This window comes from Taudactylus pleione, unplaced genomic scaffold (genome assembly GCF_031769625.1).
Source record: "Taudactylus pleione unplaced genomic scaffold, aTauple2 ptg000037l, whole genome shotgun sequence".
In the NCBI taxonomy this organism is placed as follows: Eukaryota; Metazoa; Chordata; class Amphibia; order Anura; family Myobatrachidae; genus Taudactylus; species Taudactylus pleione.
The window spans coordinates 13,550,655-13,576,632 of NW_028284439.1; the positions used below are offsets into that span (position 1 = coordinate 13,550,655).

The 25,978-nt window shown below is 43.6% G+C and overlaps 1 protein-coding gene across 2 annotated transcripts in view; it reads left to right on the forward strand.

The window, feature by feature from the left end:
* The window catches only part of ECT2 (epithelial cell transforming 2), a 137,369-nt gene that overhangs the window by 85,287 nt on the left and 26,104 nt on the right, over positions 1 to 25,978 (forward strand). For both annotated transcript variants that reach the window (XM_088452408.1, XM_088452410.1), the window contains exons 18-22: positions 4,108 to 4,204; positions 6,215 to 6,296; positions 6,875 to 6,953; positions 7,158 to 7,277; positions 7,883 to 8,021. In XM_088452408.1, coding sequence (XP_088308534.1) covers positions 4,108 to 4,204; positions 6,215 to 6,296; positions 6,875 to 6,953; positions 7,158 to 7,277; positions 7,883 to 8,021 — 517 coding nt within the window. The remainder of the gene's footprint in view (positions 1 to 4,107; positions 4,205 to 6,214; positions 6,297 to 6,874; positions 6,954 to 7,157; positions 7,278 to 7,882; positions 8,022 to 25,978) is intronic.

The window sequence follows — 25,978 nt, forward strand, 5'->3', positions numbered from 1 at the left end:
GTACCTGGAGTTAACTGGCAGTGACTACTGCATTAAGGCAACGCTCACACGGCTGTTTCTCAGACCATCACTTGGCTCCAATACCTTAGATAAAGCTTCATACCCAGGCAAATATCAGAGTAAAGAAAGCGTACATTTATTTAAAGCATACCTTTTTACAAAAAATGTTGTAACACTTTTAACAGTCGCACTGTAAAATAAATAGAGAGAACGTGACATTGTTATACTGATTTCTCTATAGCCAACCCCATGGTTGCTACCAGCAATACATAACTCTTCATACACCGTGTAGTAGTAGTTGACATTAATTTAGTGTCATGCAGGAGCCAAGCATAGATCATGAGATGAAAGATCTCCATGTTGTCTCACATCCCTTGGTGGTTGATTTGTTTCCGGCGTCCGAATTGCGCCACATGCAGGAGGTTGTCAGTGGGCAGTTTCTTCCATTATCCCGAAACTCTTAAGAAGATTGATATCAAACAGCGTGATCTGTACCTCAGATATTGTTATCTATATGCTGACATGCCCATGTTTGTGAACAGCCTTAAAAGCTGTCTTGCTCGAATATGAGGGGCTGCCATGTAAATGGCAATACCTAGTAGTTGGTTCCTTTTGAAAAGGGACCATTTTTTATGTATATTTTCAGAATATCAAAACAATTAACGGTTTTCCTGAGCACCCACACTTTTTAAAACTATATAGTATTTTTTGCTTCAAATAAAAATCTGTATTAATATAAATTAAGTGTTAACATGGTTATACTAGAGAAACTTGGCCCCACAATTACCCGCTGAATGCATAGAATAACAATTTTCACTAATTTATTTCCATGGTTGCCCTTGTTTTTTTGGTACATTCTAGTTGGTTGTATATCAGATGACTGTAACCATCTGTTTGGAGGTTTGAATAGGTGATTTCAGGTTATAGTATATTCAGTATTGCTAGTAATTCCAGTGAGTTATAGTAGTCCTTAATTAGACTGAGCACTTTTTGCCACATTCCTGTGCAGTAAGCATTACCTTGTTCAGCAATTGGAAGAAAGATGCTGTACCACTCAAGCATCCAGCATAATATTGAGCTTTGTATAAAGTATACATGTTGTACTGTACCCATTACAAGTGCCTGGTTTCTGTTGGGATGGCCCAACAATTGAATGGTTTTGGTGTCAGAAGGCCCTCTCTCCCTGACTTGCATTTTAAATCTCTTTATCGACCGAAATTAGGAAGAAGGATAAGCACATAATGGCATTTTGGGCCAAACCTTCTCGCTGATGATCAGTTGCTTTAACCATTCATGTTCTGGCTGGAAATCTGTATGGGTGTCATAACCTACATACACACTGGCGTTGAAATCTCAATTTAACATGCCTTTTCAAGTGCATTTTTGTTTTTGACAGAACAGATACATTTCCTTTAAACCAAACATGTAAATGTCTCCTTATCAACTTTTTTTTTTTTCTTTTTTTAAATCGCGTAATGTTAATTTTTTATTTTTAATTTGTGTTTTGAAAAACTAACCTCAACAAGCAAGACCAAAAACATAGATCACAGCAATGCAGCATTAGATAATCGTCACACGTGCATGTGCAAAGAAAAATACTTGAAAGATATGAAGTTTCATCACCCACACATAATAATTTGGCCAAGGGCCACACTAGTAAATCATGCAGAAGAAGGCATCCTGGAGGGCCAAAGACGTAACAATTAAGTGTCCGCATCATCACTACAAAGACCAAAAGTGTGGTTCACACCTCTATCACCTTTTATTTAATTTACAAAGATTTGAAATAAATGTAATGCTGGTTACACACCATATGATGGCGTCACCCAGCATCAGAACAATGTGATGTATGGTTACATGCTGTATGTAACAGCGCCGCGTCGTTCAATGCAATGTCCAATCTGCCGTGTAGGACAGTAGATGGGACGATGTGATGAATGGATTGGGCGCGCACACTGTTTTGTATGATCTATCGTTACTGATCCGCGTCAGGGCTATATATTGTACAATACATTGTATAGTGTGTACCCAGCTTAAGTCTTCAGATATGTTGTCTATTTCTGGAGACCTGAAATAGAACAAGGAGCGTTAAAGCTGCAATGTAAACCCTTAAACCGTTATTTTCACATGTGTAAATAGCTCTTGATGTGCACTGAGCATAGATGTGTCCTGTGTAGTCTACCAAGTACTCACAGAGCCTGCAGATGTGATGAATGGTATAATGTGAGTTGGAAAATGTACATGTGTTTTTTTTATTCTTGGTTTTTTTTTGTGCTGCTTGCATTTACTCTATCATCCATCTGGGGGACACTCCATTACTCTGGGTTATGCTTATGACCTATTGGAGTCTGGCACTAAAGCAGTTAACTGCTGACTCCCTCCCCTACATAACCCCTCCCACTTCCGGCAGTCACGCAGTCTTGTTTCAGTTAAGTTTTATTTGAGTTTATTTTCTTTTTTAAAGTCTGCTGCTTAGCCCCTGATTGCAGGCGGCAAGCACTAACAGAGTGGGGACAGATAGAATAGAGGCTGGAGCCTGAGACCTCACACTCCTAGCCTCTGCAGAAGTCGCCAAACTGTGAGCAGTCACTGGGGCTCTGTATCCACCGGACCTAGCATCCGAGGAGGCAACTATGTGGATAAGGTAAGGCACTATTGTGCAGCATATTCCTCCCACCCACCCCCTTTTTTTTTTCCTGCTATACCTGGCACGCAGGCTTACCGAAAGGTCAGTTTGGTACTGTGCACGCACCCTCCCTCTGTCCTCCCGGGAAACCCTGCAGATTTCAGGTCAGTGTCGCACCCCGATTTGCATCAGTTGGCTTTGACGGCTTGGTTCTTGACACCAAAGTCCTGAGAGCTAAAGGGTTTCCTGTTATTTTTTAAACTATGATCCAAGCCCGGAAACCAGTCAGTTCCCGGATGTATCATAGAGTGTGGAAGTTGTATATATCCTGGTGTGAGCGGCAAGAATGGCAGCCAGAACTTTTTTGCGTTTCTCTAGCATTTTCTTTTCTCCAGGAAGGCTTGTCTAAGTTTCTTCACCTATCTTCTCTTAAGGGACAGATATTGGCCCTATCTATCCTTTTTCGAAGGAGGCTTCTTACAGGGTGTTCTTCATATTCAACCACTTTACGTCCCACTGGTTTCTCTCTGGGACTTAAATTTAGTGTTGGAAGTATTACAAAGGTCTCCATTTGAATCTGTGGAATTTTGTTATCTCACTTTAAAGGTTTTATTTCTTTTTGGCTATTTCCTCAGCCAGAATGGTTTCAGAGCTGGCAGCTCTCTCCTGTAAGCCTCCACTGCTCATATTTACCATTGGAAGAAAAGATTGTTTTGTGCATAAAAACCACCCTATCCAAATTAGTCTCAAAATTTCATATGAACCAGGACATTGTCCTTCCAGCATTTAGGCAGGCCTCTGTCTCAAAGGATGGTTCATCCTCGTCACTTTTGGATGTTGTGAATGCTTTATGCATTTATCTGGAACGTATGGAGTCTTTACGACGTATGGAGTCTTTGTTGGTATTAATGGATACACCCAAACGAGATTGGCCAGCCTCAAAGGCATCTACCGTTAGATGGGTCACTTTCACACCTTCACCAAATTCTACCACTTGCATACATTTGGAATGGAGGATGCCAGCACTGGGCGTAAGATTCTGGGGGCAGCTTGTCCTGATGCTCCCCCACCCCCCTTGATTAGCTTGCTTTGAGAAATCCCAGAGTAATGGAGCATCACCCAGAGGGATTAGAGGAAATTGGCTTTTTTACTAACCGTAAAATCCCTTCCTCAAAGTCCAACTGGGGGACGCTAAGCTCCCTCCCTGCTTGTCTGGTTTCGTACCAGTTTTGCCTATTATCATGGTAGATGTAGTGTGTGTTTTTATTTCTTTTCTTCTGGGTGGTTCTGTTAAACTTAGACTAAGAAGCTGCTGGAAGTGGGAGGGGCTATTTAGGGGAGGGAGTCAGCAGTTAACTGTTTCAGTGCCAAACGCATAAGCATAACCCAGAGTAATGGAACGTCCCCCATATGGTCTTTGAGGACGGGTTTTTACAGAGCGTAAAAAAAATCCAATTTTTTGTGTTTTTGGTTTCTTCCAGATTAATCAAGCAAAACCAGAATGTGGAAGACAAACGTTGGTTGAACTGTTAATCCGACCCGTTCAAAGGTTACCAAGTGTCGCTCTTCTTCTAAATGGTAACCAATGGCTAAAAAACTGCATCAACATTATTTTCTATTGCATGCAAATTTAACTAGCTTTGTGGTGTTGGAGGTCACCATTTGTGCCATTGATATTACTTAAAGATTTTAAATGTGGTGCACACGTCTTTCTAAAACCAAAATATACTCAATCTTAAATAGACGTAAGATTAACTGACTGTCATACGAGAGAGGGGCTCTCTGTTTACATTCATGCTACTAGAAATGGCATGGATCTGAGAGGTGGATGCATGACCACAAATGTCCTTTTTGTAAGGCTCATGCTGGACATATACTATATGGGAAGATCTCCAGATAATTTTACAGTGTATTGTCGCAACCAACCACTAATTACACAGGTCTGTGAAATTTAAGGTATTGAAAGCTTTTTTTAATACTTTTATATTCTTATTTATACTCCTGTGTACATCAAGAAATAGTATATTAAAAGAAATTACCACATAACATTTACCTATAAGGAGGTTTAATTGTTTTTGCCATATTTATTGTGAATTGTGAAGAAGTTTAGGTATCACTGTTTGTCTTCATTACATAATAAAATACCAATAAAATCAAACCATAATAGAAATAAAACCATAATTATCTTTTTTTTTTTTTTTTTTTGTCTTCATACTTCGTTTTTTCTCTTAAGATTTTTCTGTGTTGTCTTTGTGTATCATCATGCTGACATCCCAACGACCCTGATATCTTCTTTCTCCATCTTTAACATCTTGATGGAACCGTTCACCCTGTTCTTCACTGTAATTTCCGAGTATATTCGGGAAATGCTCAATATGGGAATTCAAAAAAATGTACCTTTAAACTCATATTGCAGCCAAGGTTTCTGTAACTATTAAGCATTTCCCTGACAATTTCTTTGTTGTTTGGATCCTTGACATTGCCTAAAAATTTTGAAATCACTTGTACTGTATGAGTGGTGCATATTGTATGTGTACTGTGTGTATTGTGTACTGTGTGTGGTGGTAGGCAGGGGTTAAAATGACCCGGCACAGGGCAAAACTGTGTTGCATCTGTTGTATTTGGTTCCACCTTAGCTAGCTCACGATGTAGTATTTGTGTGTGCGCAATGTTCCTTTAGACAGTATGGGGTTTAGGCCCTTTGTAAATTTCGGCTCCAGGACCATGTGGACCTTAATCTGGCACTGGGCGGGGTGAAGTTTTATGACGAGAACTGAATTGCAACGTTCTATACTACCAACTGAATTCATTTAAGACAATGTTTTATAATAAATGTAGGCAGAATACATTTATTACTTTAAAGAATATGAAAAAAATACTTATTTAGAAATACACGTTTGCAGAAAAACGTGATGTGATATGCAAAATCGGGAGTCATTTTCCTGTTCAGAAGCCAAAAATCTATGTATCGCATAAATTCGTTAAACTGTTATCGGTCTGCTGGACAGCATGTCCGAAAGATTCAATAATTGGTCAGCCGCATCTGGTAGGGTATGTGTTACCATGGACATCCCAAGACCCCCCCCCCCCTTCTCTGTTCTTAGGTCCCCATTGAAGTGATGCAGTCCATATGCCTCCAGTGGCAATACATCTTTATGGGTCATTACACCCACCCGACCAGTGGCAATAACCACTCCACCCCCACATCAAGCAGTGCAGTCAGGGGAGGGACTGATGATCAGTCCACTGCTGCAGCTGATCTCTACACTCAGATTAGCGTAATAGTTTGCGCAGCATTCTGGGTGCAAAATTGGCATGTGATGACATCGGACTGCTATATCACTGCCAGGGGGGATACGAGGAGGAATGTGCAGAATGGACTTCCATCTGAAATGATGGGGGGCACAGAGTAGGAGAGCATGGTCACATGGGATGCAACAGTGTCAGAAGGCCCATCTGACTGCAGTCACATTCCATGTGAGCGCACCAGTTAAATGGTTAAAATTGTTTATAGGGCCTCAATTTATGGTTTATATACTTTTCTCCTTTTTTTTTTTTTTTCTATTTAATTTTTGTTTATTATTGCAGACATCAAGAAACATACAACAGAGGACAACCCAGATAAAGTAATGCTTGAGAAAGCTATTGAATCATTAAAGGAAGTAATGACGTAAGTATACTGTATTCATCATAGATACGGAACAATTCAGTCTCCTTAACTTTGCTAATCACCAGAAATTCTGGTGGTTTCATCTATAATTTTATACAACTGTAGATGTGCTGTATGTTGGCTCCTCTATAAACTAAAGCACTGTTAACTTGCACTGAAAGATTTTGTAGATTTAATAGGTAACTATCACTCAACCTTCAGTCTGCTAAATCTGTGTATGGCTTCAGCATTTGGCAGTGTTTGAAACACATTTTCTCTGAAAAATATTTATAGTACATAATCTTCCACTTGACCACATAAATACTTTCTTGACATTCTTTGCATCGTATATATTCTGAGAAGCAACCAGATAAACAAGCCGCTTCACACTGATATGTAATTATCAATCTGTTCCTTTTAAACAGGCCCAGCTTCTATCTATCTATCTATCTATCTATCTATCTATCTATCTATCTATCTATCTATCTATCATATATATATATATATATATATATAATATATATTTATATTCTCTCATACATAGATGTGGTGATTTATAGTGCACATGTCTGAACTATTTTTTTCCTTCAAATTGACAGGCACATTAATGAAGATAAAAGGAAAACTGAAGGGCAGAGGCAGATCTTTGATGTGGTCTATGAAGTAGATGGATGTCCTGTAAGTATTCAAAATAACTTCTGTACAAGTATAGATTACATATACATTTGCTTGTAATAAATGTAACATACTGTTATTCTTATTAAATCAATCTACAGTAATTTTTTTTTAATTTTTTTAGTTTTTATTTTCCCTAAGCAATATTTTAATTTCTGACCCCCAGTCTGCAGTATAATCTTGTGACTATCTCTATGCTTGTTGTAGGCAAATCTGTTATCCTCACATAGAATGCTGGTACAGAGAGTGGAAACTATAGCTCTTGGGGAAGATCTGTGTGACAGGGGAGAACAAGTCACACTCTTTCTGTTTAATGATTGCCTTGAGGTGAGACTTTATTGAATATTAACATCGGAGGAAACGCAGGGTGGCCTGTTAGGAAATTTTTAAAGTGAAGAAGAATGTTCTTGAAATCTATAATATGTCAGGTTACCTGGAGTGAAATGTAGGAGAATTGTTAATGTTTTACACTTCAAATACTATAAAATGTGATGGTCTCCATGGTATTGCCAGTGGGAAAAATTAGTACTGCAAGTAAAATCTGAATTGGAGCGAAAAAATTGATTAAAGGAGGTCAAATGAGTAGAGGTTGATGACTGAAAAACAAGGTCTGTTGTCTGATCCTTAGCTGATCAATGTTAAAACACACACTTGCCCTAAATCACAAGGGAGGGGGTTGGGGGGTGCTCGTCAAAAACAACCTTTTATTGTGCACCTGAATTAAAAAAAAAAAAAAAAAAATAGATGTGTGCCTGAACAATGTGGAGTCCTTATCAGATGTGGTAAACTGTCAAAACACTGCAAAGACAGCGATTGGTGAGAGAGGTAAACATATATGTACAGCTTTGTGACCAGTAAAAAGACATTTGGCTCCAGTTCTCTTGTTCTCCTGTCATTTGTATGTATTTCACAATAACCTATTTTGTTTTCAGATTGCAAGGAAGCGGCACAAAGTTATTGGTGCTTTTAAAAGTCCTCATGGTCACACAAGACCCCCTGCATCTCTTAAGCACATTAGCTTGATGCCTTTGTCACAGATAAAGAAAGTTCTGGATATCCGGGAGACTGAAGGTCAGTAAAATATTTTAATGTACTTTTATGACTAAACTAAGGTAATTTGTATTTTGTTAACATTATATGCTGCTCTTTGAATACAATGTACCAGCTGTAAGCTACTGCACTCTATTTACTATGCTTTTTCTAATGAAAGATATTCTCTACATTGATGTGAGCGATTCAAAAATAACTGCGGAATTCAGTGGAAGTTAATTGCTTTAGGTTAGATGTTAAAAGAACATATTGTACTTGAACTACAGTATACTACAATATATTTTGCATGTACTGCGTTAGACTTGTATATCTAATGTAAATTTTTTAAGAAGTGGTTTTTATTTTTAAAGTATAGAACAGTATAACTAGAGCAGTATTTCTTAGTGGGATACTAAGGATATCTAAGCATGAGCACGGGTTGATTCTTTGTGTTCACTCCAGGTGCGGTGCCGGACCTAGAAAGGGGCACTTCTGCGAATGCACGGAAAGGGAGCATGACCATGAGAAAAGGGGTTGTATTTAAGATATGCCCCCTTTTCATCACTCTTGTAGGGTGTGCCCGGCACTTATGGGCATGCTGGGTTGCCCCCAAGTTCTCCTGGATCTGTGAATAGATGCCGGGCACATGCACTATTTTTCCCACCTGCGGGACACTGCGGCCTGCAGGTGGGGGATGGCACCCGGTAGGTTCTTTTAGCTGGGCGCCACCAAAAAGTCAGGGCACAATCTGCCCTCTTGAAATCAGGCAGGGCGTGCTGCCCCGCTAAAACAGCTTAGTGGGAACGCTAGATTCATTGTTTCAGTCTGTTTTGATTTACCCACCTGTGCTGATGCAGAAATATCCCTAATGTCTGGATTGTGTGAGTAATGAACAGTACACACGGTCAGATCAGACAACGATCAGATATCGTTGTCTGATTTCCCAGCATGTGCTGGATTATCGTTATCGAACATCCAGTACATGCTCCATTTGCCCAACTATTATAACGACCCTTGATCAATGATCGAGGATCCCTATAGTAACCAGGTTAACCTGGTTGATATCGACCAGGTTAGCCTGCATGCACGGGCGATGGTCGATATCGACCATCCATGCCCGCGCATCATTTGGTCTTTTGAGGGGGCAAAAAAGGTACACTTGCAGCAGAGGCTTTGGGAATGGGGGCGCAACCCCCGGTCAGCTGGACCCGTGGTCAGATGACCATTGTTCATACACACTGTACAACCACCATCTATCAGTTGATCTGCAGATATCTGCTAGGTGTGTACCCATCTTAAGGCGCTTTGTCCTCTATAAATATAGAGCATAGTAATGCAATCTCTTTCTATGAAATGATACAACCTTTGGCGAGTGTTCTCCCAAGGGTTAATTTCATGGGTACTCCACCCGGCTCTTTTCTCCTTCATCCACTGGAGGCCCCTGAAAGTGGGCTATAGACGTGTGCTAAGTGGGAGCTGGCACTTTAAATTTTAAAAATGTGACACACTTCTCCCCCTCTATACTCCCTCCAAGCTCAGTCTTAGTTTGTGCACGAAGGGAGCTGGTAGTGTTATACACTTCTCCTAAGGGTTATGTTTTTATCTTCAGCGCAGCAGCGCTATTAATAAAACGAATGAACAAAAGAACAGGCAGCGGCTGCCACTGCCTGTCTGCATTGTTGGAGCTGCCGGGGGGACCCACTCGCAACTGCTCGCAGTTCGCCTGGGGTCCCCAACTACAGAGACCACTGTCTCTACAAAGGGTATTCTGCATGCCGCTGCGTGCATCGAGGTCCCCACTAGTAAAACCACCACCAGCAGCAGAGACAGTTACGGCAGTATAACCTGGTTCCCCGACTTGCGAGGTAGCCAGGTTCATTGGTAACGTTTTATAGCAGCAGGCTGCTCTGAGCAGCAGGGCAGCCAAGCGGCGGCATTCTCTGTGCGGTCTCCCTCACACAGTGCGCTTCACAGTTCAGGTTAAGTGCCATAGCGGGGCGTGGGGGGGGGGCGGAGCCTAGCTTCGGAATCCTGCTCCTTTCTTCCAGTGGCCTCAGCGCTTCTCTGAAGCGTGCTGGCGGCCATTAAATGGATGGACACTGACTGCTGCATAAGAAAAAAGCTGCTTCTTGAGACTGATAGTCTGACCTAAACCTGTAAGTGAACAGTGGGGTTTAGGCTTGTAAGGAGAGCATTATTTCTGGCATATTAATGCCTAGCATTTTTTAGCACTGCTAGGAGCGCTAATAGCGCAAGTGTGATGCTCCTTATCTAAGCCCTTCTCTCCTGCCTCTTAACCTATCTCAGTCTCTACCTGTCCTTTTCCACTACACTTCACTGTTTGTGTGGAGTCATTTTCCTGCACAAAGTGTGCTGAGAAGTTTTCACAGGGGCAGTCGTCTAACTCCCGTTTGTGTGACAATTGTGATCCCGAACAAGCCGCTTCACGGATGTCAAATCCCCCATTTTGGTTGACACAGTTTGCATCTTATGTTGCATCTCTCTGCTGAGCTGGAGGCTTCTCTAAAGGAGAGAGAAGCTTCCAGGTCAGCTACTCTAGAGGAACCAGCATGGGCACGGTCCTTAGCTAAATTAATGGAAGGGATCACAAAAGCCATGGCTCCTTCTCGTGCCACGGCAACGGGACCCTCCACAGGTCTCAATAAAGAGAATGTTGCCTCCAGTCAGAGGAGAATATGCTCCAAATTCGCCTGAAGAGATCCAAGAGGATCCGGAGCCTGTGTCCGAAGGGATAGAGGAGTTAATTTCTGCAAACTGCCAGGTATTGCAGTTAAAGGAGGAGGACAAGGGTCCTGCACGGCAGTCTGTCTTTTTTTTTTTTTTTTTTTTAAACAATAATTTTTATTGAATTTTCAATTTTGTTTTTGTAAAGACATAAAAAATAAAAAGGGAGGATACAGAAAAAAGAGAAAATTGAAAAATATAACAAGGGGGGAAATACAGGCAATTGTCAATCAAAATATAACATATAACTAAAAATCAAAACAAAGTTAGTGGAAGATCTACACCGATAGTAAAAAAAAAAAACACTCCAGAACCCCCATTATACTAACCAAAATATAGAACACATCCAAACTTTGATATATCAATGTGTGGTTATGAAAGACATGAATCTGTCATTATAAATTCCTGCCAGCTGAACCACTTAATCATTGGTGAGTTAACAGAAGAAGAGTAAGAACAATTTAAAGTTTCCATCCGAAAACTATAATTTATTTTGGACTTTATCAAAGATAGGGGGGGAGGTTTAGCCTGCTTCCAGAACTGGGCAATAGCTGCCTTGGTAGCAATAAATACGTGGCTAATAAAATATCTATGGTGGGTAGGAACATCATCCTGAAATAAATGTAAAAGAGCAGTAGAGGGGGTCAGAGATAGCCGCATACCCGTGACCTTCAGGATGAAATCTTCCACCTCCAACCAAAGGGGGCGTATAGTAGGGCAACTCTAGAAAATTTGGAATATCTCGCCTATTTGGCCACATGCACGCCAACACAAATTAGATTGAGCAGGCCAAATTTTGTGTAATCTATCGGGGGTCAAATAAATGCGGTAGAGCTATTTCACATACATTTCAATATGTGAAGTACATCTAGACATTTTAAATGCAGAAAAAAGGGTAGCCCATTCATGTGAGTCTAGACATATATTTAGGTGATTTCCCATTTAATAATGGCCGGTATCTTGTCCGGCTCTTCCGCTGTGAGTAGAAGAGAGTACCAAAAAGATATACCTCCTTTGCGTGAGATTGAAGATATGCGTGAAAATACATGGGGAGGAATCATTTTCAACGAGCCTGCTAAATGCGGAAAGGACTGTATCCAATGTCTGACTTGGAGAAATTTGTAGAAATTTTTAGAGGGAATTTTTAGAGGGAATGGAATAGCTAACCTGTAATTGGGCGAAGGAAAGAAGATTATTATTCAAGAAGAAGTCTGAGTATGGATACCATTGAGGTACCAGGAAAGTAGGTTTAAATTTGGGATTAAAAATGATAAATCCTGGATAGAGAGGTGGAGAGAAGGCAGGTTAAGTTGTAGAAGGAGAGACTAGCTATCCCACGCTTTGAGAGAAGCTATTGTTGCCCTGGACATAGATTTGAAAGAGACTCTAAAATTGGTTGGAATCCAGAGTAAATCACAAAGGGGGAATTTGCCTAACATATCACTCTCTAGCCTGACCCAGGGTTTAGGGTTAAGAACGTTTGACCAATCACTAAGCTGGTCGATCAAGCATGCCGTTTGATAGAGTGCTAGATTGGGGTATGCCAAGCCCCCAGATGATCTGGACATCATTAAATATTTCTTAGCGAGTCTGGCTCTTATTATTTGTTCAGCACCACATAAAATCTATTTAACCATGAAGAATGGAGGGTCCTAGGTATTGACCTAAATAAGTACATGAGTTTAGGGAGAAGGGTCATCTTGACGGCAGCCATTCTGCCCATCCAGGAGACCTCATGGTTCATCCAATCTTTTGTGAAAGCAATAAATTGGTTTAAAAGGGGGCCATAATTATATTCAAGAAGCTTGTCTTCATTAGCCGTCAAAGAAATACCCAAATAACGGAGAGACAATGGTTGCCAATTATAATTATATTGGGATTTAAGGGAATACAGGAGCTGGGGTGGGACATTTAGTGCTAAAACTTCCGTTTTGGATGTGTTTAATTTATAATATGAGGCCGCAGAATAATCATAAAGTAATTATTGTAAAAGTGAGAGAGAAGTTTCTGGGCGAGTAACAAACAAAAGGACGTCGTCCGCAAACAGGCAAATTTTATGTTGAGACCTATTTATAGAGGGACCATGAAGAAGAGGGTTGGTACGGATGTGTTCTGCTAAAGGTTCTATTGCTAAAATGAAAATTAAAGGGGACGGGGCAACCCTGGCTGGAGCCATTACTTATAGGGAACAAAGATGACAAAAAGCAGTTACAATACACTCGCGCCCCAGGTGAACTATACAATGCAAGAATAGCGTCCAGAAACCGACCTGAAAAAACAAATTTGGATAGACTACATTGGGGCTATATGAAGGCTGTACTATCAAAGGCTTTTTCGGCATCTAATGAAAGCACCAGGAGTGGGTCTGCTACTCGTGTAAAATGCTCTATAATAGTCAAAGCTCTTCGTTTATTGTCTGGAGCTTGACGACCCAAAACAAAGCCCTCCTGGTCCGGGTTGATTAAATCCGCTGCTCCCAGACTTAATCTATTGGCGACTAATTTTGCATACAATTTAATGTCGGTATTTAGTAGGGCTATGGGTCTATAATTTTGCGGATAAGTGGGGTCCTTGCCTGGTTTGAGAATGGTAATGATACAGGCCACAAGCATTTCAGGGGGAAATGAGCCGGAGTTGGTTCCCTCTTCGAAGACCTGCATCAGTGCTGGGATAAGATCTACGTGAAACTCCTTATAAAAGTTGTTAGAGAAGCCATCAGGACCAGGAGCTTTATCACGTTTCAAGGACTTGACTGCATCCCTCACCTCCCCCTCCGTCCAGGGAGTATTTAGAAAGTCTAAAGAGTGATCATCAAGTGTAGGCAGTGAAAGGTTCGAAAGGAAAGCTGAGATAGTTTCTGATGTAGGTTGAACTGTGTTTACCTCATCTTTCAAATTATAGAGACAAGAATAGTATTCTGCAAAAATATTAGAAATATCTAATGGATTGGTCAGTTTGGCTCCTGCGCAATTATACAAGGCCTGGACTGAAGCGCGAGCCACTTTTCCCCTCAGTTTCCGGGCTAGAAGGCGAGATGCCCTATTACCATCAACGTCAAATTTTTAGTTCATCCTGTCAATAGTGGATTTAATCTTTTTCAAAGTTTTCTAGTTCGTCTCTAACTTTTAAAATTTCATGTAAAAGAGTGGAATTGGAGGGGTCAGATTTATGTTCAACTTCTAGGGCTCGAAGTCTATCCTCCAATTCCTTTTGTTTTTGAGCTTCTTGATGTTTTGAGTCTAGATGCTACCTGTATTACGGCTCCTCTAAGAACCGCCTTAAGGGCACACCAAAAGTTAAAGGGTGTAGTATCTGCAGGCTTATTATACTGGAGATATTCTGAAAGAGCAAACTGGACGGCCTGTTTTGCCTCTATAGAGGTTAAAAGGAAATTATTAAATCTCCACGGTCTGTTGAGAGGAATAGACCCACCACAGTCCCACTGGAGCGTCAAGGGGGCATGGTCAGACCATGTAATAGGGAGAATGTTTGAACCCCTAACTTGTTGCAGTGACCATTTATCCATAAGGGCGAGGTCAATCCTGGAATACGATCCATGCACACGGGAGAGAAAGGTGTAATCACGGGTTGTAGGGTGCATAGCCCGCCAAACATCACATAGACCATACTCCAGGAACAACCGACTAAAAACCCCCGAGGCCCCAGGAGGACCAGCAGAAGAACCACCACCCGCAACACTAGATTTATCCATGAGAGGATCCGGGACCAGATTAAAGTCACCGAGCAAAATAATCATGGCCTGAACATACTTTATGGGTAATTCTAAAAAACCTCCTAATGAAAGACATTTCACCAGTATTCGGGGCATATACTGATGCTATTGTTACAATTTTCCCCTCTAACTCCCCTATCAGAACAAGGTATCAGCTACTTGGGATTTTAACACAGTTACAGTTGTGATGAAAAAGGATTGCCACTCCACCTCTCTTGGTGGGACCAGAGGCAAAATAACCAGACTGGTAGTAAGGGTCGGAAAAGGATGGAGAGGCACCTTTGGCAAAGTGGGTTTCTTGAATCGCTATAATATCCATTTTGTGAGTTCTAAAATAGCAAAGGGCGATTCTGCGTTTCTGAGGGGTAGTTTAAACACTTAACATTAATAGACATGAAATTCACCTTCTTGGCAAATCTAGAACGATGCGAATATCAATCAAAAACATCCTATATATACTGAGTCGATCAGCAGTGACATAGAAAAATATAATAAAAATAAACTGCACATAGCCTGCAAACAGGATAAGGGGAGGGAAAGGACACATAGGAAGGGAAAAGAGGTAAAAAGGAACATAAACAAAAATGACTCCACGGCGGGAGTCAAAGGGGCCACGAAACAAAGTGGTGAGAATAGTAGAACATTGGGGGTAGTGACATTGTTCCCACCACCCAGGAACAAAAAAGCGCATAATACTTAACAGTAGGATAAAACACACCATACATAGCTAAAACGGCATATTTTTCTTGAAATAGGTTTAATTTCCCTAACATGAATATAATAAACATAGAAAACAACAATACAAACACACATTGCATCAAACGACCTTGGAAACAAATAAAATAAGTATAATTACGTTGATCTTTATCTGAACAGTTTGTATGAGGAGAGTCCACTATAGGTAGAATACCGCAAACAGAGGCATAGTAACTAAGTTGGAGTGAGGTAGTGAAGGCAGAAAAAGTCATCCGTTTTTGCCTGCTGTAGCCCAATCCGGACTAATTGTAGAAATACGAGCCATTGATGTGCTAGTATACGGGATCTTCCAGAGATCTAGTGCTCTATTACCATCTTCCAAGGATGTTAGCACTTTTGTAGAACCATCATGAGTGACAATAAGTTTCATTGGAAATCCCCATCTATATGGAATTTGAGCTTGACTTAAAGCTGATGTGATGTTGAAAAAGGATCTTCTTTTGTTCAATGTGGCCGGGGAAAGGTCTCCAAATATTTGTAAGTTACCCAGTACAGCGGAGGAGGGATCAGGATCTCTAGCCGCTCGAAGTAGGCGCTCCTTCACGTGAAAATAGTGCAGCCTCATGATAGTATCCCGTGGAGAGGCCTCAGGGGCATTACGAGCCTTAGGAAGACTGTGAATGCGGTCCAAGAGAAATTGTGTGGGAGGTAGTTCCGGGATTAATTTCTGGAATAAAGCCACAGCAAACTCAGAAAGTTCGGAAAACTGTACCGTTTCAGGAATTCCACGAATTTTAAGGTTATTCCTGCGTGCCCTGTCCTCAAGATCTACCATCTTATCTCGAAGAGTAGAAAGTTCCGCTTGAGTATTTTCATGGGCGGATATCAGGTCATTATGAGAGGCAACAATCTCTTCCAGTTTATTCTCAAGAGGGTCCGTGCGACCCACCAATTCAGCGACATCGTGCTTTAATTCCCCAACTGTAGAAGATAATTCAGCCGTGATATCTTTATTAAGATCATCTAAGAGCTGCAGCATACGCCTCGTTCGTCCATAGAGGCATCGTCTGAGGAAACATGCGGAGATGAAGCTGTATGGGGAACAGCAGGCTTATCCTGTGACATTCGTAGTCGTGTAGGTTGTGCGGAATCTCTCGACAGCGGGGAGGTTGCAGATGTAGTCTTGAAGAAGCTCACCGGAGGGATACCTTTTAGCCGATTTATTATTTTTCTTAGGCCCCATGTCTGCTGGTTATAGATCTAATTGAAAAATTGGCGTTTGGGTAATTGCAGAATAAATGGGGATCTATTTTGCGGTGTGTAGATAAGGTGGTGGGAGATGGTCACATTATTGAGAAATCACAGCCATGGAGACCTAATATGATTTAGAGATTTCTTTGTATAGTAATGAATCACATCATCCACACGGTGGCAGTAGAGCATCACTTTTAGATACCATTAATAGATGAATGCACTTGTAGACAAATGGAGTGGAGAGAAGTAGGAACAGTAGCAACAGAAAAAAAATACACTTTTCATTCACTATAAACTAATAGCATGCCATATTTCCATAAGCACGGAGCAGGGAAGATAGGATTGAGAGACACCAAATCTATGGATACTCCTAATCAGTTGTGACAGGCAGGGAAAGTGAGTTGGGATTCCTACAACCGTGGGAGCACTGCTTTATACACTGACTTCCAGCCCAAAGGAAGAGGCAGAGTGGAGACCCCAGACCAGCCGACAGGTCACTCACCGCAGCTGCTGAGAGGTAAGGATGCAGGAGCTGGAGAGTCAGACGCCAGGATCCGCTATCCAAGATGGCCGCCGCTACTGAACCCCCGGCAGTCATCTCACCGGCTGGGTGGAAGAGAAGCCCGGGGCATTGCGGGGAAGTCTGTCTGCAATGGTCGGGAAGCGCGGCGTCCAGGAGGTGCCGCGAGAGGTAAGTGTTAGGCTCAGAGGGCACCACACAGCGTCCGGCGGGCGTTCGCTGGACTTCCGGCTACAAAATTTAGTCCCCGGTACCCGCAGTGGAGCTAGGCCCAAACACTAAATCAGGCGTCTGGGTGGTTTAAAGTGCTCCTACACGGAGGGCACCCCACAGTATCCCCAATCCGCCGCTGATCTCTGCTGGGAGGGGTACTGGGCTGAAAGATAAGGCCTTAAATAACTGTAATATAGGGAGAGATCCCACGGATGCGTCCTCTGCGCTCCACCGCTAAGCCACGCCTCCGGCAGTCTTTCTTTTTAAAGAAACAAAGACAAGCTACTACTTTTCCAATTTCAGAAGAACTGGATTCTCTTCTGATTTCAGCTTGGGAACATCCAGATAAAAAATTTCAGATGTCCCGGCGGTTATCTTCTTATCCTTTTCCTGCAGATAGCAGAAAATCTTGTGAGACTCCTCCTGCAGTAGACCCTTTTGTCACGTTTGTCTAAGAAGACTACGTTACCGGTTCTGGGAGCCACGTCTTTGAAGGAGACATCGGACAGGAGATTAGAGAATACTCTTAAGTCCATTTATACAGCTGCAGGGGTGACTCTGCGTCCTGCAATTGTAAGCTGCTGGTCTAACAGACCAGCTACCATTGGAGGAACTTTATTCCTTTAGCAGAGCATACAGGTGAGGAGAGGCGTCCAGGGACGTTTGCAATCTTGCCTCCAGAATTTCAGCTCTGGTGGATTCAGCGTGTAGTGCGCTTTGGCTTAAACAATGGCAGCCAGGTGCAGAATCAAGAAAGCTGTGGAAGCTCTTCCCTTCACGGGAAGTGTCTTATTTGGAGCGGAACTAGATAATGGATTTCTCAGGCTCCTGGGGGTAAATCCACTTATCTTCCATCTGCGGCTCTGCCTCCTAGAAGATCTTACTCTGGACCCTTGTTTCGGTCCTTTCGTGCCCCGGGACGTTCCCGTGGTCGCTTCAGAGGAGGACCTACAACTTCCCGTGGTTCTAGAGGACGTGACAGAACCGCAATAACATCTACAGGAGGTGAAGTCCACTAACAAACCTAGTGCATGACCGGCTTCCCTCTCACCTGGGGAACCCCAGGATGGGAGCCCGTCTTCAGGACTTCAGAGAAGTATATATTTCCTACAACAGGAGTGTCATATTACAAGAGGCGATAGACAAACTTCTATCCGTGCGGGTTTGGTCCACGTTCTCAAGTCTCTGACCGGGCAGGGTTTCTACTCCAGTTTGTTTGTAGTTCCGAAGCCAGACTGCTCGGTCAGACCTATTCTGAACTTAAAGGATCTCAATCCCTACTTAAGGATATTCAAGTTCAAGATGGAGTCCCTGCAGTCGGTTATTGCTGGACGGGAGGAAGCCAAATTCATGATATCTCTAGATATCAAGGATGCCTACCTTCACATCCCTATCTGGCCACCTCATCAGCCTTTTCTGAGGTTCCCATTTGGAACTCTCATTTCCAGTTTCAGGCCTTACCCTTCGGCTTGTCATCAGCCCCCAGGGTATTCACGAAGGTCATTGCAGTGATGATTGATTGGTCTCTTTCGGCAACAAGGGATCACAATTATACCTTACATGGCTCTGCTGCTGAAGGCTCACTCCAGAGAACAATTATTGCTGAACATCGCTGTGACTCACAAGCTTCTTGTAAGTCACGGGTGGATCTTGAATTTCCCCAAGTCTCATCTGCAACCAACAGACTCCAGTTTCTGGGAATAATCCTGGACACACTGTCAGCGTGGTTTCCTTCCTCAGGAAAATGCAGCCTCCATTTAGGAGATGGTGAGGACGGTTCTTCAACATAGTCAGGTATCTGCATGTCTGCATTCGACTTCTGGGAAAGATGGTGGCGGCATTCGATGCGATTCCCTACGGACGTTTTCACTCCAGACCGTTTCATCTCGATCCCATCTTTTTCTTCAACACGTGAGATTATGTCACAGAACTCTTATTTCCCTTCTCTTGTGGCTGAACTCAGCACACCTATTCTAGGGCAAGAGATTTGGAGTGTGGGACTGGTCTCTCCTCACCACGGACACGAGTCTGAGAGGATGGGGGGCTGTGACTCAGGAACACCACTTTCAGGGCCGCTGGACCTCGCAGGAAGCGAATCTCCCGATAAATATCTTGGAATTGCGGGCACTGTTCTACGCTCTTCAGCTAACACATCACCTGTTGCGGGGCCGAGCAGTCAGAGTTCAGTCTGACAAAGCCACAGCAGTGGCGTACATAAATCGACAGGGCGGCACCCGATATCGGGCGGCAATGACAGAGGTAAGCCGCATCACGTGCTGGGCAGAAAAGTTTGCAGTGGCGATTTCAGCAATCTTCATACCAGGCGTCGACAATTGGGAGGCAGATTACCTCAGGCGACAGGATGTGCACCCAGGAGAATGGGTGCTCCATCAGGTGTTTCAACAACTTGTCCACCGGTGGGGTCTTCCACAAGTCGACCTCATAGCGCCCAGACAAAATAATCAACTACCTCTGTACTGCTTTCGGATGAGAGACCCCGAGGCAGTGGCAGTGGACTCACTGTCAATACCTTGGAGGTTCCAATTTGTCTATCTGTTCCCACCTTTTCCCCTTCTCCCTTGGATTCTATAACTCGTCAAAAGGGAGAGGTGCAAGGTTCTCCTAGTGGCTCCGGATTGGCTTCGCAGAGCTTGGTATTCCAAACTGCGTCTTCTGCTGATTGACTATCCGTGGCTCCTCCCTGGAAAGAAGTTACTTCGAAGCATTACCACCGTATTTGGAAGGCTTATGTTTCATGGTGTGAATGGCGGGGGTCGCCTACTACAGATTTTAAACTAGCCAGACTCCTGCTTTTTCTGCAAGCAGGCTTCTCGGTCGGACTACGTCTGGGTTCCCTAAAGGTTCAGGTTCAGCACAGTCGGTAATTTTCCAGAAGAAGCTAGCCTTTATTCCGGATGTTCAGACCTTTCTTCAAGGAGTTATACGGTTACAACCACCCTTTGTACCTCCTACGGCTCCATGGGATTTGGATCTGGTCCTTTCCTTATTAGTCTTCTCTGTTTGTACCTTTTGAAGACTGTGGAGTTTAAATACCTTTCATGGAAGCTGGTATTTCTACTCGTGCTGGCCTCAGCCAGACGGGTGTCGGAGCTTGGGGCTCTATCCTGTCATCCTCTATACTTGGTATTCATTCGGATAGGGCAGAACTCCGTACGAGAATGGAATTCGTTCCCAAAGTGGTTTCGGCTTTCCACATCAACCAACCTATTGTGGTACCGGTTCCCCCACAGCGGACGTTTGCCCGCTGGATTTGTCTGACCATCAGTCAGGCATATATGGCCTCCTTTTTCTATTACAGCGTATTCCATTTGATCCGTGGGTTTCCATGGAGTTGCTTGCGCCAGGCGGCCACTTGGTCTGGCCGGCATACTTTTATCCGTTTTTACGCGTTTGTGGCCTCTGCAGCGCAGTATGGCCGTGCTGTTTTGCAGGGTTCTTAGCTTTCTCCCGTCCGTGATGGGAACTCTGGGACGTCCCCACTGTTATGAAGCTTCCAGTGTCCCCTAGTGTTTGACGGAGAAAACTGGATTTTAATATTTGCCGATAAATCCCTTTCTCCGATTCCATAGGAGACACTGGATGCCCACCCTGCGCTGTTCCTTCCTGCCATGGTTGTATCATCAGTGATCGTGGAAGATGAAAAAAATTGAGTCCCGGGGACCCCTCGCTTTAAAAAAATTGGGGTCCTACTCCACTGTTTCTTGGCCCCATTACATATTATGGGGGCTGAGGGCAGGCAACGGTTGAGACAGTGCTGGGGACAGTTAGCTGTTGGGGTAGAGCTTGGGTGCAAAGGCAGGAAGAAGTTGGAGTAGAGGGGGCAAGGGTGAATAGCAACTGAGGCAGTAGTAGGGGCATGGAAAGGTTAGTTGCAGGCAGTGCTGGGGGTGGGGAGGGAGATGACAGCTGGGGCAGTGCTGGGGGGGCAAGGAGTGGTGTAGGACAGGCAGTACTGGGTGTAGGGAGGGGGCATTGGTAAATAACAGCTGGGGCAGTACTGGGGGTGGCAAGGATAATTTTAGGGGCAGGCAGGGCTGGGAAGGAGGTAAGAGTAGATTATAGAGAAGTAGTAGAGGCAGCAGCTACCCTCCCCCACCCATATTATTTGTGATCACTGGTGTTATATTTTTGATGCTATTGCTAGACTGTTGTACATTTAATAAAGGCACCAGGTGGCATGAACTCTAAAATTTATTTGGTGCCACCCGCCCTCGCTTTACACCTTCTCCCTCCACTCTTCACTGAGCATCAGCACTGCAGAGCCAGCAGCCACAGGTAGTTATCCTCTGCTCCCCCACCAGCCACAGCACCTGTCGTGTATGTACTGGGGCCTACCTCCCTTCCTGGTGCCGAGGCCGTCCTCCCGCCATGGCCTGTCCTGCTGCCGGAGCCTACCTCCTGTCGGGTGCTGGGGCTTACCCTCCTGCCATGTGCAAGGGCCATCCGGCTGCTGGGGACGTGCTCCTGCCGGGGCCTGTCCTGCTCCCGTCCTGCTGTCGGCCCATCCGGGTGCTGGGGCCATCCTCCCGCCTGGACATCCTGCTGCCGGAGCCATTCTGCCGCTGGGTGCCGGGGACGTCCTGCTGCCGGGGCCATTCTGCCGCTGGGTGCCGGTGACCTCTTCCCGCCGGGGCCTGTCAAGGTGCCGGGGAACGTCCTGCTCCTGGGACCATCCTGCCACCGGGGCCTGTCTGGGCACCGTGGACGTCCTGCTGCCGGGGCCATCCTGCTGCCAGGGAAGCTGTAGCATCAAGAGAAAACGCTGTGGCTGAACTTGGGCTGGCTGGCTCCACCTCCACTGTTTATATTCTTCCCTGGCCGGGCCAGGGAGAGACTTCAATCATTCGATCGGGAGCGAAGGGATTGGCCACAGCGGGACGCTTCCCCGGGGACCCGCCCATTTTGCAAACGTGAGTCCCCGATTCTCATATGCGAGAAATGCTCGCTATAGCGCGTATTTGCGAACACTGATTAACTGTTTAAAGGTTTTCCTTGTTTTACGGTTATTCCAATTTTTCTACACTTCTGTGTTGTGATTATGTGTACTTGTTTCACCTCCTCCTCTTCTGTTTGTTTTTGTTTTTCCAGCTCTCCTCGGGCACAGTTTCCGAAGACTGGGCTTGGAGGGGGGTATAGAAGGGAGGAGCTAGTCACAATATTAAAATTTAAAGTGCCAGCTCCCACTTAGCACACGTCTATTCCCCACTGTCATGAAGCCTCCAGTGTCCCCACACAGCCGGTGATGCCTGATTGGGCCAGGTCTATGGTTGAGGCCATTGGTGAATTAAGTCACTCTCAGGCAAGTAATATGATACCCTGTGCTCAAGCTCCTACTTTCTCTGATCCCTCGTTAGAGCCCAGATGGGTCCAGAATATGGGACGATGTCTCGCTCAGAGGTGACTCCCATTATGATTCAGAAGTTTTTATTTGAGAGATGCAGTCCGGTATACTTTGCATCTGCAGGAAATGGCTATTCCAGAGACTAGTTCAGTTTTTCTTAGTAAGAAGAAACCTGTTCTGTTTTCCTAAATTTTCACATTTTGAGGAAATATTAAAAGAAGCCTGGGTTAAACCAGATTCAAAATTTTATATTCCGTAAAAAATGTAAGTCTTTATCCTTTTTTCGGAAGAGGAGACCAAGCTTTGGGAAATTCCACCTGCAGTGGAAGCTCCTATTGCTAGATTGGTTAGGAGTACTGTTATACCCACAACACTGTCTGTAACTCCTAAAGATCCAATGGATAGGAAGAATGAGGCTGTACTTTAATTTTTATTCACTTTGTCAGGAGTTTCGCTGCACCCAAATACTGGCCAGCGCATGGGTGATAAAGGTAATCAATCCCTGGATGAATCCGATGACTGGTTTTCAATCAGTGGATTTGTCTGAAGCTAGCACTTTAGCTGATCAGATTTTGGAAGCTCTAACCTATAATAGGTGACTCTTTAATAGATACTATTCAGGTACAGTCTCATATTTCAGCTTTGGCCATTTCTGCCAAGCATTCGCTGTGGCTCAAAACATGGAAGGCAAGCAGTCGAATCCAAGCATCCTGTAGAGGTATTGTGGGAGATGAATGTAACTCAGAAGCAGTATCCGTGCACGTTATGTGCGCTGATACCGCTACTCCCCGATGTATGATCAGGGCTTGAGCTGTAAATGACAGGGGCGCCGATAGCCTGGGCCATGTATGAACTGTCAGATCACCTGACCGTTCGGCCTGCTGTAGCTATCGCTGTCCCCACAGCAGGGACAGCGCTGTAAATGCTGCGGCGGCTGCCGGCTCCAGACGGCACGCGGGGATCTCACGATACTTGTGAGATCCCACACATGCTCAGTGAAGCCGGCCGGGACTGAGACACAGTGCATCAGCACTAGGCTGATGCGCTGCCATCTCTAGCGGATAGCACCGGAGGGGGGAATTAACGCTCCCCTTCTCCGGTCGATGAGATGTTCATACATCTCATCGGTAGTGCTTCCTGCTTCGCCTCGGTAAAGAGGCAAAGCAGGAAGCTTTATAGCTGCACCTTAAGTGCCGCTATAATACATCTACCCCATTGCTTTTTGAAGGAGGTTCTTTGCTCGGTCCAGAATTAACTAATATTATTTCTCAGGTTACAGGAGGAAAAAGTGCTTACCTTCCTGTAACTATAGAGGAAGCTTTCTGGCCTTCTGCGGTGTGCCTAGGGGTCCTTGGAGAGGGACCTTGAGGGGACTTGCTGTACCCGCACCAGTGGCCCTGCTGCTAAACCAGCAGGTCAAGCCACATGACTGTCATGGGACTGGGATCCGCCCTCTAGTGGGAGGCCACTTACTAAGATTCCGGAAACTTGGAATCAATCCAATCCAGATTTGTGGGTAAGTCAACTAGTAACCAGGGGTTAAATTTTGGATTTGGGAGGTCCAGTTCCAAAAAGATTATTTTCCACACCTCTCCCTGTTGATGGTTGTAGAAGGGGGGCTATCTTACAAGCAGTTTCCGTGCTTTCCAATTCCGGAGTTGTTCCGGTACTACAGCAAGTCCTGGGGTTCTACTCCAGTCTTTTCTTGGTAGACAAACCAGACGGGTCGTTTTGTCCCATTCTCAACCTAAGCGGTTTAAATGCTTATCTCCATTTAGAAAAATTCAAAATGGAGTCAATAAGCTCAGTCATTTGTTCCATGGAGGTAGAGAAATTTCTGGCCTCCATAGATATCAAGGATGCCTACACCTCCATATTCCTAACATATTCTGTGGTTTGCAGTGGGGCATCGGCATTTTCAGTTTCAGGCTCGGTCATTCAGTTTGGCCACCGCTCCCAGAGTCTTTACAAAGGTTATGGCACACATGACCTCCCTACTCAGGAGTGGGGGGATAAATGCGTTGGCTTATCTGGACGATTTGTTGCTAAGGGCATCCTCAATAGCCCTATTGCAACAACATCTTCAGAGTACCTTAGGCATGCTCCAGAGTTTCAGCTGGATCATCAATTTTCCCAAATCAAATTTAATTTTAACTCAGAGGATGGTATTTTTGGATCTTCTCTTCGGCACCCAGTGTCGGGCAAAGATTCAGGATCTTCAATCCAGAATAAGGACCATTTTACAGATGTATCATATCTCAGTTCTCAGGGCTATGCAGATACTAGGAAAAATTGTGGATTCATTCGAAGCCATTCCTTTCGCCAAAATTCATGCCCGTCCACTACAAAACAAATTGTTTCATTGATGCGTGAAGCCAGACCCTCGATTAAACAGGCAGATGTTCAGATTATCTCTGCAGACCTGGGAGTCTTGTAGGTGGTGGCTAGAGGATGTTTATAGAGTTTGTGGGAGTCCCGCACAGATTTCCTTGGATTTTTGAGTTTATAGTTGTCCCCCTTTGCCCGTATTTGAGGGATTAAATTATATTCAGAGCTTGGTATGCATCTTGTGATATGTTTTAAGACCAATCTAACGGGGAATGGTGCTACCTTACTCACTGTTCTTAGACAAAATGAAAAGAGGAAAGAATATTGTGAGACTGTAAAGGTGCACTCCGGGGTCTATGGGAAATAATTTCCCAAGAATAGAATATTTGGATATTTAAAACATATATAACTTTTAATAGATAATCAGTTAAGATCACATACAATTATTAAAATGTAGATAATGAAGAAAGTGCTGAAAGAGTAGAAAAATGTGTATTAATATTTGGATTAAAAATCTTTCCCGCTGAGACACAATATGTATTTCAAATAATTGCTCTGTAGTGTTTATTATTTAAGTATGTCACTGGGTCGGAGCAGTTTATTAAACCACTTGATGTTAGATATTCAGATATTGATCTCAATCATCAGTGTATTATATTAATTTGTCAATGTTATCACATAATACTATTTGATCTGATCTTGAATATTCAGATATCCATCTCAAATTGTCAGTGTATAATTAACTTCAGTAACGTGGTTATGTTGTGCTGTATCTTCTAGACACAAATTATCTGGTTTATTGATACAGTGACAGAGCAATATGTAACATTGTCAGCTAAATATTGTTTCAATGTTACCAAGGTCCACACACATTAGTAATTTTGCTATTCCCTTTATAGGTTAGTTTCTAAAGAGATATTAGGAAGGAAAGTAAATAAAACTACATGGATGAAAAATATTAACATTCCTTTATATTTATTTTGTCATATATCTCTGACCATTATAGAGGCAATACCATATATGTTTTGTCCCTCTATTTGTTGTATAGCATTTATATAGAATTGGTTGCTGTGTTGGGATAATAGATCTCTTTCCTGTTAATTACTATTATGTGCAATGAGGGAATTCAGCTTTGGGTCTGGCACTGC